This window comes from Clupea harengus, chromosome 3 (assembly GCF_900700415.2).
Source record: "Clupea harengus chromosome 3, Ch_v2.0.2, whole genome shotgun sequence".
Taxonomy (NCBI): domain Eukaryota; kingdom Metazoa; phylum Chordata; class Actinopteri; order Clupeiformes; family Clupeidae; genus Clupea; species Clupea harengus.
This window is the reverse complement of record NC_045154.1, coordinates 25,290,129-25,308,583: the sequence shown is the minus strand read 5'-3', so window position 1 is coordinate 25,308,583 and position 18,455 is coordinate 25,290,129. Positions and strand designations below refer to the sequence as shown.

Below are 18,455 nucleotides of genomic sequence, written 5' to 3'. Positions count from 1 at the left end.
AAAGCTAGTCAAATATACCCTGTTGATCTTTTCACACTTCATACTTCAAGTCAAACCTAGGAAAAGTACACCTGTAGACCACTGAAGAGATGAATACCATTTACTCAGCGTGTCTTAACATCCGCGCAACAGGCTGTTCTTATTTCATGTCTGGAAAAGAGGACAGAGAAACTGCGAGAGGGGAATTGTGTGTGGTTAAAGACCGACAGAAAGATTTGATGGTTATGTATTCACAGTTAACTTTAATTTGGTACTAAAGCACAACCAGCTTTCTCTCTCACACACACACACACACACACACACACACACACACATTAACACATTTCTCACACTGACAGCCAGCTAAAACAACCAGACGAGCAGCTATGGCTACTAGTGGTGTTCATGTTTCCCTTTTCCAGTGAACAGTAGAAGAGACAAATGGGGAAGTTTGACATTGATGACCATTAGTCCCTCGTGTCCAAATTTCAACTCAGTGCTGTTTACAGCAAGAAGGGCCGGGGCAGACGCAAGAGAGGTTAAGCGTTCATCGCCAGAACATTAAATCCACAAATTACACATCAGCCTGCTGACTCAGCCCTCCAGGTCGTCCAGCGAGGCTTTCCAGGGCCGTCTCCAGGATTACTCAGTGGATACGTATCCTTCATAAAGCCCCGGCCCGGCGGTGGCTCAGCCTCTGTGGTCACAGCCGTCTTGCAGACTAATGGAACTTCCTCTGCATTCTTCCCAAGCAACGTGCTTTTTTCCCTCTAAACACCAACCCCTTTGCCGCAACTCCAGACTGAGGCAATGAGACGAGACTCATGGAGGAGAGGCTGGATCAGCTGATCTTATGCATGCTGCATATGTTGAAGCACTCCGTCACTCTCTCTCTTTCTTTCTCTCTCTCACTCACTCTCTCACATTAAAGCAACAGTATGCAACAAATTGATCTTTTTTAAGGTATGTTTGTATAGGCAACAACTTTTGGTATCATCTTCAAAATCATTAAAGTGGCATATGGTCATGTGAAGGACATATAAACACCTGTCATTCCCACACAGGCTATGCACTGTGTAGTTCTGTGGTCTGGGTCAGACCTCCCTGGGAAAATGCTTTCACAGACAGACATCAGCGCTAAATGTGTGGTTGGTGTGTGCAAGAAATGGATATCTTGCTTGTTTTCGAACAAAAAAAATCCTTGTTGTTGCTTTAAGGGCCAAAGATCAGCATGTGGGACTCAATTGCTCTGCATTTAGTGTGCAGACATAATTATTACCTGTAATGGCGCAGAAGGGGTTCGCAGTTTTGGACACTGTAGCCAAGATCACCGGAAGAACAGAGAGAGTATATTGAGCAATTGGGCCATTTCTCTGCTCAACATGAGCAAACATACTCTGCAGTTATTTCTTCGATTCAAAACAGGAAGTGGTGGCTAACGCCTTTCCTGATGGGAGGCCATGAGAGTACAGCGTGGGCAGCACCCCGGCAACTGGGGTGGGGCAGCTTGCGATGGTGTGTGTGTGTGTGTGTGTGTGTTTGGGGTGGTGGTGTGGTGTGGTTGATCTGAGTGAGTGAGTTAGCCGTGCACATCACGAGAGAATGACTGGGCCGCCGGGCTTTGCGCTTAGAATAACAGGGCAGGGAGCGGGTTTATGTTTGGGTGCTGGGGGCTACAGTCACAGGCCCAAGCTGGATTTGGGTTGATCCGAACTGTGGGACGGTCAGCTGGAATGTCATACCTCCCGTCCCCATCAGCCGCCACAGAGACTGAATTCTCTGGGCCATATCTCATCATGACCACTGCAGTTCTCACACACAGGCAATCTTACTGAGAATAATGAGGATCAAGCCACCATTGTTCATTTCTGGTGACACACGTTTATACACATACATTACATTACACTTAACAATAGGGGGACAATAGGGCCTAAAATACATAATGAAAAAATGCCATGAGTTAATGAACCTAAAAGACTAAAGGAAGTACTGTCAGCACACACAACATAGAGTGGAGGGACATCCTGCCCATCCTACCAGTAGCACAAGTTTGTAAAAGCTCTTAATATAAATACATGCAACTCACAATGAAATTCCACACCAGAGAAAAGAGGAAACAATTAAAAGCATTTCAAAATCAGTTGTCCTTGTAAGAGGCTTAATTTGGTACAACCATTTTCAGTTTGGTGGGTGATAACTTGATAACATTGTACAACATCTTCCTTGAAACCCCTTTATCATTTTCACTCCCTTGGATTACTTCCTACCTCACCCCCTTTCCTTCCCCCCCCTGCACTTCTGTCTTGGCACGCCGTTAAATGTCTTGCCCTAGCCCAAGAACGAGTAGCTGCTGTGAATAGGTTAAAAGACTGTGAAGAGAAGAGAGGGGGGGTAATATGAACTGTACTCCTGAGGAAGAGGGTCCAGTGATGTAGGCGTGAGGCTGTCTGAACGGGGTAAGTGGAGACAGGTCTTTATAGTTGAGCTCAGCCTGAAGTAGAACACGTGCGCATAACTTGCTCCTTATCACACAGGAAGTGAGACGTTATATTGTCGTTAATGATGTAATATGTGAGGGGGTGGGGAATCTACTTCCTCTTGATAAAATATATTTGAGATATTTTGTATATTTATTCAGGAAACAAACCTTAAAGTAACACTATGCAACAATTTGACACTTTTTGACACTATACTGCCAAAAGACATCAGTTAGTGTGTTAGCTTCTATCAGTGTCAACTGGGCTGTTGGTGGTGTTTGCAAGGTTTTTGCATGCCTTTTAGGTAGTTAGCTTGCTAGTTTTGGAACAGAACTCCTTATTGCTGCTTTAAAAAACCTGAAGTATGGTGCAGTATAGTTTTCTCAGCCCAGTCAATCAGCTGCTTCAGTGTAGTTACTCAGCAGTGGTCCCGAGAGGTTCCTTACGGCTACCCCCCCGTTTGCCTACAAATTAGCCCTATTGAATACACACCACGTCACACAATAAACACATGCAAGCTCACCGATGTGCCCAGGGAAGACTGAATAGTGAACAGCGTACCAAGTCTGTGTGTCAGGGAGAGAGAGTTAGAGTCAGAGGCAGAGAAGCTGTCCATTTGGTTCACCTCAGGACAGCAGTGTGGTTTTGAGCCCTGTCTGAAATGACGGATGACATATCAACTTGAGTCCAGGGATCTGTATGTCAGTCACACAAGGCATGTTTTGGGTTTGAAAAGGTCAACACCTGGTGGGCTGTTTTTTTTGCGTGGCTAGCATTCCAACATTAGCCTAAATTCAACACATACATTTCCCTCAGGCAATATAGTGTAGAGGCACTACCAGCATACACGTTATGAATACAACAAAGATATTTCTGTGAGAAAAATGTCGTTGAGTGTTGCAAAACTAAAAAACTATTAAAGGTTGATCTAGCACCGGACCACATTTTAAAAATGCCCTGGGATATCATCATTGTTAACCTCTTTCCAAACTGCTTCTGAGAGAGGTAGAGGGTTTGGAACCGTCATTAGTCATCGGTGTCCTACATACATATATATATATATACACATATCACCTTATTACTACAAGTCTGCCTTCTACTACACTGACAATCACCAGGAGGATTCATTAGTTCATTCAGGCCTTTTTTTGGTTGGTCCAGACACCAAACCCTCTGCCCGTGCTGGACTTGGCACCGCTTCTTCATCTCTTTGGCCACCAAGTCAGGGTTGATGCAAAGTTGAATCCTAAAACTAAGCTGGCAGGAGGGTCAGCCTCACAATACCTCTCTCGGCCAGCCGTGGTCTTGTTTGCACATGCACATTCACATTGACACCAGACAGTCCAGAATCTGGAAATTAACGCAGCGTCATAAGAACACTTATGAACAGACGGGTGAGAAGAATTGCCAACGCAGCTCAGGGTTGAATCGCGAGTGCAGCTTTATCAGAAGCTGACGAAGCCAGTGTGAAAGAGAGAGTGTAGACTTAGAATTCAAACACAAAAGCTACCCCCCTCACACAACCCACCCACCCACCCTCCGCTGTGCCGTCTTTCAGAAAGCTGAGGAACAGGCGGGAAATAGCTGGAGCTTGGCATTGTGAGAGAGCGTGACAGACAGGGTGCAACAACACAAGTGACAAACCTTTTGGGGGCTGCTCATTGTGTATGTATGTGAGTGTGTTGTGAAGACTATGTGTGTGTGCGTGTGTGTGTGTGGGGGCACACTTGTCTCTCTTTTTTCCCTCCTGAGCTCTTTCCATGTCCCTGGTTACTAGGAGACGGTGGCTGGCTGCGTGGGGTGATGGCGGAATAGAGGGAGTACTGTAGCCAGCAGCTGTGTGAAGCTCCCCCTCTCCCCCACATCACCTCAGCACCACACACACACACACACACTCACAAAAACACAAACACTCGCTCATGCAGCCACACCGGACACATACACGCTCATAAAAACACACACTCACTCACGCAGACACACACACACACACACTCATCAGTCATCCACCTACCTACATGCTCACAAACTCACACATTCACACACACATCTCTGCCCGCAACCAGAGCAACCGCTCCAGCGCCACAAGAAGCACAAAATGTTCCCTTCCTGGCCACTGTAATTTACGTGGTGTGTGTGTGTGTGTGGAGGAGACTGCCACTGCCAAAGCAGAGAGGCAGCCAGAAAAGCCAACAGGCCTACCATATGTCTTTAGGTTACAGGGGAAAAATGTCCAATGTACCTCACACACATACAGTGCCACCGCTAATTCAGAGAGGCAGTGAACCAGGGCATTTCCTTCTCTATGCCTCTCACACACTCAGCGCTGACATCCTGTGAATGGCCGGTTGTCCACAGACTCCTAGCAGCTACCAATCACAGGCACCATCCGCTTCCAGAGACTCTCTTTGCTTCAAGACCTCCTCCTCCTCCTCTTACAGACTGGAGGCCTGCCAGTGCCTCCTGCCACCTTCAGCGGTACGACAGCGAAGCTGCTCTCGCCACGGCGTCCATTATGGTTCCTGCAGCATTATGAGTTTAATTGGTGTGGATATAAAATTACTACAAAATCCCCTACGCTGATGTTTGATGGATCTGTGCTTGTCACGCACAAAACTGTGTTCTTTCCTGATCTCAGGAACAAGAAAAATGAGAGGAGAGGAGCTTAAGTTGTTTGTCTAAGCCAGATTTTTATTAGATGAACATGGTTTTAAATAAGTTAAATGAACACTATAAACATGACAAAAGGAAGAAAATATTACAACACAGGTGGATTTCTTTTCGCAATCCTACTGACAAGATGCATTGAGCAACGCGGTGCAGGAGTCCAGCCGCTAAATCAACTGTCAGAACGCGCCCGAACGGACACACATTACGAGATACGAGATACTTTATTCGCAAGTGTAGACTTGTGCAATAGTACATATATGAGTTGAAAAATATACAAAGTTACACAGGAGGACTTCAGCATACGTTGATTCTCGGATGAAACTTGAACCCTGCTGGCTGTTGATTTTAAACGTTTGATTTTGAAATGGCGGTAAACTTAACAGTTGAAACTGAAAGTGAAGCTGCTTTGGATAGTGACGGCCATGGATCTGGTTTTGGTTTGACCAAGACGCGCCGCCGACAGGTAACCTGTACTCCCTCCCTTTGCCCCCATCCCTCATCACCGTGTCGAAGCTCTACTCTTCAATACTCCTTCTTTTCTCACCTTTCACTCCCTTGCCTTACCCCCCCTCCCACACTATTCTTCCTCCTCCTCCCTCCCTCCCTCCATCCATCCTCTCCCTCTACCTCTATCTCTATGGCAGGTGCATGCGTTGCGGCTGCTCCAGGTTGGTGCGGAACTTGTCCAGGAAGCGCGAGGCCAGCTGGTCGTCCACCAGCCGCCCGTCGCTGGACAGGGTGACGGTCATGAGCTGCTGCGTGTGCACGCCGGGGCCCGAGCCGTCCTCGGCGTCGGGGGTCAGCTGCAGCACGCCGCGCGAGCTGCCCACGGCCAGGATGCAGGCCTGAGGAGGGTTGATGACGGCGCTGAAGCCGCTGATGCCAAACATGCCGAGATTGGAGATACTGATGGAGGGAGAGAGAGAGAAGGGGTGTGAGTGGGAGAGAGAGAGGGTGGAGGGCACGGAGGGGGGGAGGGAGAAAGGGTGTGTATGGGAGAGAGAGAGGGTGGAGGGCACGGAGGGAGGGAGAGAAACAGAGAGAGACAGACAGAAAAGGAGGAAAAGAGAAATGAGAGGGAGGTGGAAAGGCATGGAGAATGGGAGAAAAAAAGAGACAGAAAGAGAGAGGGGGGGGGGGGGGGGGGGGAGAGACCACAAGACAGACATAGAGAAAAGGGGAATGAGGGAAAAAGAGAGAGAAAGATACCCACACAGAGATAGACAGGCAGACAGAGATAGACAGGCAGACAGGCAGACAGAAAGAGAGAGAGAGAGAGAGAGAGAGAGAGAGAGAGAGAGAGAGAGAGAGAGAGAGAGAGAGAGAGAGAGAGAGAGAGAGAGAGAGAGAGAGAGAGAGAGAGAGAGAGACAGGCAGACAGAAAGAGAGGGAGAGAGATAGAGTTAAATTCCATGTGACTGGAGGCATGATGATGATGCCACAGAAATATCTAAATATCTATGGGTGAATGACGTGAGTTATGAGCGAAAGTGTCTGTGTGTGTGTGTGTGTGTGTGTGTGTGTGTGTGTGTGTGTGTGCGAGCGCATGTGTGTCTAGTGGGTGATGTCTCATCAGCCTCACCTGAATGAACCGCCCTGGTACTCCTCAGGCAGTAGTTTACCATCCCGGGCCTTCTGAGCCAGACCCTACAAGAAGCAAGAGAGGGAAAAAAGTTTGATTTGCTCCATGTTTCATGTTCAATCACTCAAGCCATTCATCTTAATCTTAACACACAGGAAGAAAATCTCCATTAAGACTCAAACGTTATGAATCTTAGGTTATGGACGGACAAAATCTCTGCACTTCTATTAAGACACATATTTATAATGTGTATTGTGGGTACATTTTCCACCTGGTCAAACAAATACACACTCAAACACACGAACACACACACGCGAACACGCACACACGAACAGAAGCTCTGACTCAATTAACCGACCGAACCGCCCTGAATTGATCTGCAAACGTGGCTGGCTAGCTGACAGCGGGGTCTTGTTTGGGCTGCTTGAAGTGCCTTTGGAGGAGGCAGCAGGAAGTGGCGTTCTGTCTACACGGCTAATTAGCCATGCGTTTACCAGCATGCTGCTGCTGATTCTGCAGCTAACTGTCACACACACACACACACACACACACACAACACACACACACACACACACACACACACACACACACACACACACACACACACACACACACACACACACGTCCAAGTCCTCAGTCTGTTCCTCAAATGCACAATCAGACAATCCGACAGAGGGGCACACATGACTGCATACAGACAGACTGAGAGAGACACAGTCAGTTGATCTGAGTGCACTCACTGTGTGGAGTGCGAGATTGGAGTCGGGTGCTCAGCGGGTTGTGTCGGTATGCGCACACGTGTGAGTGTGTGTGTGTGTGTGTGTGTATATAAGTCCCTGCTGCTCCTGTGAGGCATCTTTTAGCATCTCATCAGCACCCAGACGGAGCTGAGGAGAGGACTTCAGCCCTCTTCAGCCCACTCCACAACACACACCAATCAGCAGAACGCCCTGCCTTCACGAGAAGCTACTCGCACAAGTGGGTAAGTGTGTGTGTGTGTGTGTGTGTGTGTGTGTGTGTGTGTGTGAGAGAGAGCAAGACAGAGAGAGACAAAGAGAGTGTGTGTGTGTGTGAGAGAGTGAGTGAGTGAGTGAGTGAGTGAGTGAGTGAGTGAGTGAAAAGAGAGTGTATGTGTGAGTGCGTGCATATTTGTTTGTTTGTTGTATGCATGTTGGTTTGTCTATGACTATGTCAGACAGAATGTGTGAGTGTGAGTGTGAGTGTGTGTGTGTGTATGTGCCAGCGTGTTCTATGTGATCTACAAACATATCTATGTGGGTGGAAATGACAAGGCAACTGACACTTCTAGACTTCCTTCCTCTTACTTCTGATCAGGCACACCTGCTAAAAAAGTGGCCAGTCTTCCAAGTGAGAGTGAACCAAACGTGAGCAGACAGGACCAGAGTTTCTTCATTGAACGCAGTGGCGGACAAGTGGGTGGACGGATCCTTTAATTGGTGGGGTGGGACGTGAATGAGTCAGGAGCGGCTCTCGTTCCAACAAGCCCAAGCAGCTTTCTGCCGTCACATAAGTCTTTATTCCATCAGATAGAGATTGATTTAAAACCTCCCAGGAGAGCATGAGAAGGAAATACAAGACATCAGGAGATGGGGCTGGAGAGGGCAAAAAAGAGAGAAAGAAAGAAAGAAAGAAAAGAAAGAAAGAAAGAGAGGGAGAGAGAGAAAGAAAGATCAAAAGAAGGTAAAAAGTGGTAATGGTAACTGATGTTTTAGAACAAAGGTTTTAGATAGGAGCATGAGAGATGGTAAGACAGAGAGAGAGTAAGACAGAGAGAGAGTGTGTGTGTGTGAGTGTGTGCATCAGAGAGAGAGATAGAGAGAGAGAGTGAGTAAGACAGAGAGAGTGTGTTTTAGAGAGAGAGAGAGAGAGGAGAGAGAGAGAGGGGGGGGGGGGGAGAGGGAGAGGGAGAGAGGACAATAGTGAGAGGAGAGGGCTAAGTGATGTCTCTGAAAAGCAGGGCGAAGCGGAGAGGGACTGTTTGACGAGCATGGGTGATGGAGTTCGAGGGGAGAGGAAGAGATATAATTACACGTGATTGGTCGGACTCCCCAGACCACACAGCCTCGGCCACAGAGCAGCTAACCGCAGCTCACCACTAACAACCCAGCACTTCCTGAGAATGTGTGTGTGTGTGTGTGATACGCCAGAACTGGCAAATGTTCTATTTGTCTCAGTGCAAGTGCGCACACACACACACACACACACACACACACACACACACACACACACACAACACACACACACACACACACACACACACACACACACACACACACACCACACACACACACACACACACACACACACACACACACACACAAATGTTCCTCCCACTACTTATTTGCGTCCAGCTCCCAATCCTCTGATCCCATCACCAAATAATGAGCCCATAAAAGGCAAGAAGAGAGAGAAAAGAAGAGAGGTGATTACACTCACACTCAAACACACACACACACACACACACTCAAACACACACACACACACACACAGACACAAACACTCAAAGACACAGACACAGGTTGGGCCAAAGGGGCGGAAGGTGAAAGGAAGAGTTTGTCTTGTCACTGAAAACCCAAACAACACACACACACACACACACAGAAACACTCACACACACACAAAGGACAAGATAACTCATCAAACAGAAATGCCTGAGTAAATCAATCTGGTTACCCGTCTCCAATTCCAGCCAACAACTACCATATTTGGTAGAGCTGCACTCAACATGTAAGGTCAGAGTCAGGCCAAACAGAAGAACCAGAGATGAAACAGACATAGCCACCTCTTGAGGACTGACATGACCCGCTAACCATGGAAACCTAGGCCTGCCTTTCCCAGTCCACCCATTTCCACCAAAGCACAAAAGCTATAGACCCAGGAACATCCGCCGCGCTCTGGTAGTACGTCTGCTGGGTGATGTGCAGTTGCTATGGTTACCTTGATACTGGTGGAGATCTCCTGCACGCCCTTGCCAGCCGCATCTTTGATGATGGGGGTGATGAGGCCTCGGTCCGTCGCCACGGCGATGGAGATGTCAATGGAGTCCAGGGCTCTGGGGCCGTCACCTGCCCAGGTTACGTTGACCTCGGGTAACTCCTGCAGTGAGGAGACGGGTGGGGACAGCAGGTCAATCTAGGTCTCGTAACACTTAGGTCCGCTAATAATAAGAGGGTAATAAGCGGATAAAACCTCTATGTGTGTGTGCGTGTGTATGTGTGCGTTGTGTGTGTGTATGTGTGTGTGTGCATGTGTGAGCGCGTGTGCGTGTGTGCGTGTGCGTGTGTGTATGTGTGTATGTGTGTGTGCGCGCGTGCGTGGGTGCGTGGGTGTGTGCGTGTGTGCATGTGTGTGCGCGGTGTGTGTGTGTGTGTGCGCGCGTGCGTGTGTGTGTGGATGTGTGCGTGTGTGTGTGTGTGTGTGTGCGTGTGTGTGTGTGTGTGTATGTGTGAGCGCGCGTGCGTGTGCGCGTGCGTGTGTGTGCATGTGTGTGTGCGTGTGTGTGTGCTTGTGCATATTTGTGTGTGTCTGGGTGTTCACCAGCCTGCTTGATGGAGAGTACAAGGAAAGAGAAAACAGCATGGGAACAAACACTGATTACTGTCCTGCTACTCAACCCCAGGGGAGAAACAGACAAGGGGGAAAAAAGAAAAAAAAAACACAAAATAAGAAAGAAAACTCTCTTGGAGTGACAGCCGATCTAGATATTGCTTTCTTTTAATCTGTCATCTGAAAGCTTCAGACGCGGCCTTTCAAAGGCGTCTCTCCCAGAGTGAACAGATAGGCGGTTAATTTCCTCCACCGCGTTTCCATCGACTGTTGGTGGTGGTGGTGGTGGTTGGATTGGGGGAAGTCCATTAATGATGGGGGAAATAGAGTCTATTTTTAGGCACATCACACGACAGCTTTGTACAGATGGGAGTTTGGGGGGTGGCGGTGGTTTATTGATGTGTGCGCGTGTGTATATGAGTATATAGGAGTGGATTGCTTGATGACTCTCCAGGCAAGCGTTCGCAGATGGCAGCTTGAGGGAGTGTTGTGTGTGTGTGTGTGTGTGTGTGTGTGTGTGTGTGTGTGTGTGTGTGTGTGTGTGTGTGTGTGTGTGTGTGTGTAGGGGAGAGCGCTCCCATGACTGGCTGTATGGCTGGTGTGGATGAGATCAGAGGCATTAACCGTCTTCACTACTCCTTCTACCGCAGGGCACCGCTGTTCCGACCAGCGCGAGTGTGTGAGCCGGCGGGCGAGGCGACGGGAACAAGGGCCTTATGACTGCATACGACCACATACCACAGCAGGCCAGGGCGCCCAAAGACAGATTTCTACACATGGAGCTGCTAGATGGTCTCATCTACATAGCCCTGTGATGGAGAAGTATAAATATCTTTTCTATAATCAAATGCCTTTTCTGTCTCTGTATGTGTGCTTAGAAATGTGTACATTCTGTGTGTGAAAGCGAGAGCTGAAAAGAAGAACTGCTTGTTCTTCTTTCCTTCATCTGTAGCAATGTATACCCAAACGTTTGGAAAAAGCATAGTTGCATAAGTTGTTTCTATACATTCTAGGGCGAAGATGACCTCGGACTGTGGGAACCCACCCCGTGGTTATCACTGCCAGATAGTGCGTTGGCGTCAGAGTCATGCCATCTTCAGCCTATATAAACTTTGCTTCTCTCTCGTCTGCTTAGATGGGAGTGAGCCCGATACGCATATTGAATAAAGAGATACTTATAAACAACTCCGGAGTCTGAAGTAAACTTTAATTTCAATTTTCACCCAACACCTGCTTTAGTCTACTGAAGGTTTTTTGAGATGAGGAGATCAGATATTGAAGTCAGCCAGACATCGTTAACGCAGTCTCCTGCGAAATAAGGCTTCCTGCTGCCGTTAACTGTGTTATTTACGACCAATGTCACAAAAAAACAGCAGGATCGATGACCTTCAGTATCAACCTGACAGCTCTCGGCAGCATTACATCTCCACACGGGTTCGAACACTGACATCTTAGTGAATGCAATCAATCACATCGGTCGTGTTCGGGCTTCATTTGGGCTTAACACCTATAGATTCATCTGGGTTGAGGTCTATTGATCCTTCAGATGTCTATCAGTGGATCAGTAACGCATGCACACACACACACAAAACACACACGCACGCACGCACGCATGTATGCACACACACAAACACACACACACACACACACACACTCACGCACGCACATGCACACACACACACTAATGAACATGCACAGTGGGGACTTACAGTGTGACATGGGAAGATAAACAACAGGAGGTGTAAAACACGGGTCTCACACACACACAAACACACTCTCTCACACACGCTAATGAACATGCACAGGGGAGACTTACTCGGAGTGTGACTGCGGCAGCTTTGATGATGAAGTCGTTGACGGACACCTTGATGTCCTCTGAAAGAGAGAATGAAAAAGGGGCAAGAGGTCAGAGGGTGCTTATCATCAGCAGGGAGCGCTTTTGTTTGTTTCTACTACATTGCGCAGACGCTTCAAATCTACATCACACACACACACACACACACACACACACACACACACACACACCTTTGGTAATAACATTTCAAATAAACTCTGACCCATGGTTTCATCTTCATATACATCTAGAATTGAACCTTTTAGAACACACACACATTCACACATGCACACGCACACGCACACACGCTTAAAGAACATGTCGCACGCACACACACACACACACACATTTCTGGCATGATTGGTCTCTTCCGACCGACCCTATGTGGTTGTGAAAAGAACAAAAGGGAATGGAGGAACGGAGAGGGGAGTGGAGGAACAGAGAGGGGAGGAGATGAGAAGTGAGGGGAGGAGAGGTAAGGAGTGGAGGAGAGAAGAGAGGGGTAGAGAAGAGGAGAGGGGTAAAGGGGAAGAGGGGAGAGGAGAGGAGAGGGGTAGAGTGGAGAGGGGTAGAAAGGAGGGGAGAGAAGAGAGGAGCCTAAGGAAACGGCTCAAGTCTGCTGTGCGGAGCAAGGTCACACATTATCCAGCGTGTCAAACAATTGGCCCTCTATTCTCCCAGCATGCTCGGAGGCTGGGCTGGCCATGTGCTCGGGTTTTAGGCTCTGGAGCGGTCTGTGGAGGGAGCAACGAGAACAGGCACAACACGAAAGCCGGAGAGGAATCATCCATTGACCTGATCTACTCAGATAAGAGAACTTCATACGACATCGATTCATACGACATCGATCACAGTGGCCTGACCCCCTGGGTTACGGTTGCTTGACCTCCTGCTTCACGGTCGCCTGATATCTTCTCCTTACATTACTTGTGTCCGTTTCATGTCACCTGACCTGTGTGGGGTTTAAATGCTACTTCAGAATGAGTGACCAGTGTGACCGCTTTGTGGCGCTTAAGGTGAACTTGGGGTGAACCTTTACACGGGGACGCACTGACCAACAGACACTACCACTAGTTAAATATTTATCCTTATGGAGCCATCACCCTGCTCTGGGAACTACAACAGGAAATAACCCCTGTCCTCATCAGAGGATCCAACTGTTCTGAGATCAGATGCACACTGCACAGCACTGAAGCTAGAGATGGACCCCTAGACTAGGTAACACAACAGAAGCATTTGGTACAGTCCTCACTCACACAGATGAACCACTCCACAGATGAGGGTAAACAGAGCTGCTTAATCAAAGTCATTCAGGAGCTTGGCTACGCCTCCGGTTTCTAACACCAACACCAGGGAACACCTCACTCCTCTAACTGTGAGATGCTGAGTGCCCTTTTATCTGATGCTGTGTGTTAATTGTGTGCCAGTCAGTAAGCCTGGTGAGGTTAGGCCTGTTAGGGGAGGTTAAGCAGGACATCTGATCTTACTGCGGCCTCTATAGTCCTCGTCCTCGTAGCATTCCATCTCTATAATGCAGTACTTGTGAAGTAAACCCGTGCATGGTCTGAACAAAACTGTATCTTCGCTTGGCCAAGGCCCACCTACCTTTAACAGAAGAAGTCTTTCGATAGACATGTAAAACAACTAACCACAGCTTTCTACATTTCTGTGTCATTGCAACAGCAATGTAAGTTGCTGAGATATTGATCGGAATTTGGCTCCCTGGTGCTTTGATCAAAAAACCTGTTCATGCACGTTTTCAATGAATGCGTCTGTTCCTAGAATTGACACCATGAATGGCCAATGACGGCACACAGGTGGGTTGCACCAGCTCTCTGATGACTATGCATCGGACGACAGGTGGCCTGATCTGTGGGATGATGGGATGATCAGTAGGTGGGGGCTGGCTGAAGTGAAACTACAGTGAGAGGATATTCTGGCACAACTTCACCAAATCGCGCCTACAAGGTGCTTGGATAAGATAAGATACCAAAAGGTATCAAAAGAATCCAGTCGATACGTCAATGGAGAAGAAAGCAGTCAAAATGTATTGTCTAAAAAAAACTCAACATGCTTCTGCACACTGGCATTTCTCAGGGTCATGGTCGGGTGACACCAGGCCAATGTCCCAAAACGCCTTTTTTTCTTCTTCTTCTTCTAAACTTCAACACATTATGAAGCCAAGACCACACCCTATTTGTTCAGGTGGTAATAACACAAACACTTTTGATTACCTGATCACACAGCTTATCAAGGGCATTTTAATTATTTGATGTTTTATTGAGGTGTGTAGAGCCGCATAATGATGTCGTGGATAAGCTTGTGGACGAAGGACAAAGACCCTGGAGGAACAACCCCAACATCAATAGCTTATGGTCGGGCACTTCAGCCATTCTGTGTTTAATGTGCAAAACACACCTGGTAGACCACAGTGCATAATGTCTCCTTTAAACAACCACATGAGCAACACATCTCATGCGTCATGTGAGCCTTATGCTGCAAGCCTGTTGCTATGGCAGAGCCAGGGGTATGTATGTGTGTGTGTGTGTGTGTGTGTGTGTGTGTGTGTGTGTGTGTGTGTGAAAGGTGTTTCTGAACGGCAGTAACCCCTGTAAAGGTCACATGAGCGGCAGTACATGGCGCATGTGCATGACGGCACATCATGTTCTAGTCGTGTTAATGACTCATGGAGCACACAGCCTGGGAGGCAGTGGTCCTGAGAGAGCCTCAAAGAGGCACAGAGGCACAGAGGCACCGAGGCAGGGCTTCATGCCCGCAGCGTGGAGGAGACAAGAGAATAGAACAGTTCGGCTCTGCTGATCTGAGCAGGTAACACTGTGCTTTAAGGCAAACTTTGGATGTTTTTAGCTGCGACCCTAGTTTTACATATCTTTTCGGTCCAAATTTATACTAAGGACAAAAAAAGATTGATCGGATCGGTCCAGTATTGAGTTAGAACGCTAAAACCAGCAATCGCAAAACGGCAAAGAAGAGAAGAGAAGAGAAGAGTGTGGCTTTGCTGAGCATAGAGTGCATTTCCGGAAAGCTCTGTTGAGCAATCCTACTCCGTAACACGCAAGACCGTACTCAGACAGCCCCTCTGATCGCATCGTCCGATGATAAAGCAGCCATGATAAGAGTTGTTAACCATTACGACAGTTTTCACATTGATTTCACCTGATCTAAATATTTTGAGAGGTAATGGTAACGGTATCTAGACCGCTACATCCCTGTGAACGCATATTGTCATAACATCTTAAGATGGGCCAAGCAAGCCCAGCCGGGAGTGTGAACCAGTCCTGACTTGTGAAGAGAGGTGGAGATTTCTGTCTCATCAGATCTGGATTTCGGCTCCTCTTATGACCATTTTGTTTTCAAGTCTTTCCAAATGGGCTTGTTCGGTACAATGGGTGTATATGGGCTGAGCTGTGTGAGTGTTTAATGAGGTGTGTGAGGGTGTGAGTGTGTGTATTCAGTGTGCGTCATGTTTGTGTGTCTGGATTCTTGTTATGGGATCTAAGTGTTAATGTTTGTGCTGTGAATGTTGGAGTGCATGTGTGTGTGTGCATGCATGTGTGAGTGTGTGTGTGAGTGTGTGTGTGAGTGTGTGTGTGAGTGTGTGTGCATGTGTGTATGCATGCATGCATGTGTGAGTGTGTGTGTGAGTGTGTGTGTGTGCATGTGTGTATGCATGCATGCATGTGTGAGTGTGTATGTGAGTGTGTGTGTGTGTGTGCATGTGTGTATGCATGCATGCATGTGTGAGTGTGTATGTGAGTGTGTGTGTGTGCATGTGTGTATGCATGCATGTGTGAGTGTGTATGTGTGTGTGTGTGCAGGCTGTGCTTTACCTTTGGCCAGCTCCTTGCGTAGCTTGAGTACAGCCCCCATGTTGCAGTCCACGGTGGCGTAGGCATGAGGGATGGTGGTCTTGGACTCGGTGAGCCGCTGGGCGATCACGCGTCGCATGTTAGACGCCGGCAACTCTGAGAACGTGCCCTGCGGTCAAAAACACACATAATAGTCACCTCTCTACCCGCTGACACACACAGACACACACAGACACACAGACACACACAGATACACACACACACACTACTTCTGCTTATCACATACAATCACGGATCATCAGGATTCTACACAAACAGACTTTTCGTCTCCATTTCACACACAGAAACATATGATATGTCCTCTTCTCCAAACACACACACACACACACACACACACACACACACACACACAATCTTAGTACATTCTCTTTAAAACACACACCTGGGCTCCTTTACACTTTTGTTTTACACATTAATCAATCAGAATGGGTCCCACAGAACCATTTTGTGTCGATTTGGGGGTATTGACGAGGGAGTAAAAAAAAAAAAAAAAAAGGGTCTATTGACGTATTGACTGCACAAGTGACAGGGCAATGTTAGCTCATATATCAGAAGGGACAGTCCTCTCGCTTCTAAATTCAGTCAAAAAGGTTAATGGGCTGTGGGGAGCTAACCAATAGGCCGCCTTAATCAGATGACTCAGAGTGTTTAGCTCAAAGGATGGGACAGGACAAAGGAGCAAAAATGCCTTAAGATTCATTTTCACTGTGTTATCTTACCTGGCAGTCGACTGGGAGATGTGAAGATTACGTGTGTGTGTGTGTGTGTGTGTGTGTGTGTGTTCTTACTACGTCAAACCCAAGAGCTAAGCTAAGCCACACAGCAGCTATGCTGCTAACTGGTCCCACGCGCCAAGACTAAGAAGACGAATCTCCCTCTTTATAGTGTTAATAAACGACAAATAGATAAAAACATGACCCTGACCCTGGCCCTGGACTGCGCACACACACACACACACACACACACACACAGCCCAGGAGCGCACCACTTTTATAGGCACCTGGAGGACCATGTTCTGTTTTCTCATCTATACTCTTCTGTATTTTCACCACGCACAAGTGAAGATGTAAGTGGTCCTGTAGCTAAAAAACAAGATCATGCTATCAACACCGACATGAAGGGTTCAACACCCAGGTGTCATTTCATTTGACAGCAATCCAACTGTTTCTAGCAAAAAGGCCAAACCTGGCACCTTCCCATACGACAAATCAACTCAGCTCAGTCGCACAACAGAAATGCATTGTGCTTTGTCCCAGTCTCTCTCTTATCTCTTCCAGTGAAATTTACTGAAGAATTATTGAACAGGATTAGTTAGAAGTTTGCCAGCTCCAAGGAAACCTATCAAAATCACCGCGTCATGAAAAGTTTGGCTCAGACACACAAGGCTCTACCGGCGTATAAAGCTGCCCTTGCACGCACAAACTCGTCCCACACTTTATCCCACACCTATCACAGTCAGCCAGCACCAGCTCCACCAAAACACAGAGATAACACTGAGAGGAAGGAGGAGAGAGAATGAGAGAGAGATGGTGCTGAGATTATGGTAAGAGAGAAAGCGTGAGTGTGTGTGACCAAATTTCTGGAGAATTTTCTGTGTGCATGTGTATAGGGGGGCGGGCGGGGGGTTTGTCTCAACCCAGCTGAAGTGGACGGAGAAATGTACACAGACATGTTCTCAACAGTCCAGGAAAAACAACTGAAAACCCAGACAAACACCCAGACCCTGACAGCCAGCTGAAATCATAACAGGATTCGTGTTTCATGGATGGTTCCACAGCTCACTGGCAGCAAGAGAATGTGCAGCACAGATAATTGCATGGCTATTCCTTCATCCTGGTGCCCTGAAATACAGCACTATTTATCTCCATTACACAGCCACAGTTCCCAGTCAAGCCCAGAATCTGGGCTGTGTAACATCAGAAGAGGTGAAGGCTCATTCCAGGGTCTATCTGTGTGTACCATATTTTTACAGAATAAATGTGTGTGTGTGTGTGTGTGTGTGTGTGTGTGTGTGTGTGTGTGTGCCGTCCTTACAGGAGCCCCTGGTTTGCCGGGTATAGAGATAGGGGGGTAGAGCCGTCCTGAGGGCGTTGGGGGTGCAGGGGCGGAGGCCACAGCAGGGGCAGGTGTGGGGAGTGGGGCAGATACGGCCGGCGCGGGTCTGCCTGTGGTGCCCGCCTTCTTCAGCAGATTCAGGGCATCTCTGCAAAACGAGTAAAAAAACATGGATGTCAACACCATCGCTCTCACACACCAGAATCTCTACAAAACAGACTCAATTCTGCACACATCTATAGCTACATCTATACATATCTATTTTTCAGATCTACATCGTCCTGGCACACTCCATGAACTCCCCCCCCCCCCCCACACACACACACACATCCACACACACTGTACATACATACATACAAAGGGCCTAATGCAGTAGTCCAGTGGCTTGAATTCCAGTGTCTTTG

General features: G+C 47.8%; 1 protein-coding gene across 1 annotated transcript in view; it reads right to left on the bottom strand.

The window, feature by feature from the left end:
* Window positions 1-5,123: 5,123 nt before the first annotated feature.
* Window positions 5,124-18,455, bottom strand: part of pdhx (pyruvate dehydrogenase complex component X) — a 39,371-nt gene continuing 26,039 nt past the window's right edge. Inside the window, exons 6-11 of the mRNA XM_031565163.2 lie at window positions 18,031-18,199; window positions 15,958-16,105; window positions 12,089-12,147; window positions 9,664-9,822; window positions 6,706-6,770; window positions 5,124-6,029 (exon numbers count right to left, since the gene is read on the bottom strand). Of these exons, the coding sequence (XP_031421023.1) occupies window positions 5,759-6,029; window positions 6,706-6,770; window positions 9,664-9,822; window positions 12,089-12,147; window positions 15,958-16,105; window positions 18,031-18,199 (871 nt within the window). The 3' untranslated portion in view covers window positions 5,124-5,758. The remainder of the gene's footprint in view (window positions 6,030-6,705; window positions 6,771-9,663; window positions 9,823-12,088; window positions 12,148-15,957; window positions 16,106-18,030; window positions 18,200-18,455) is intronic.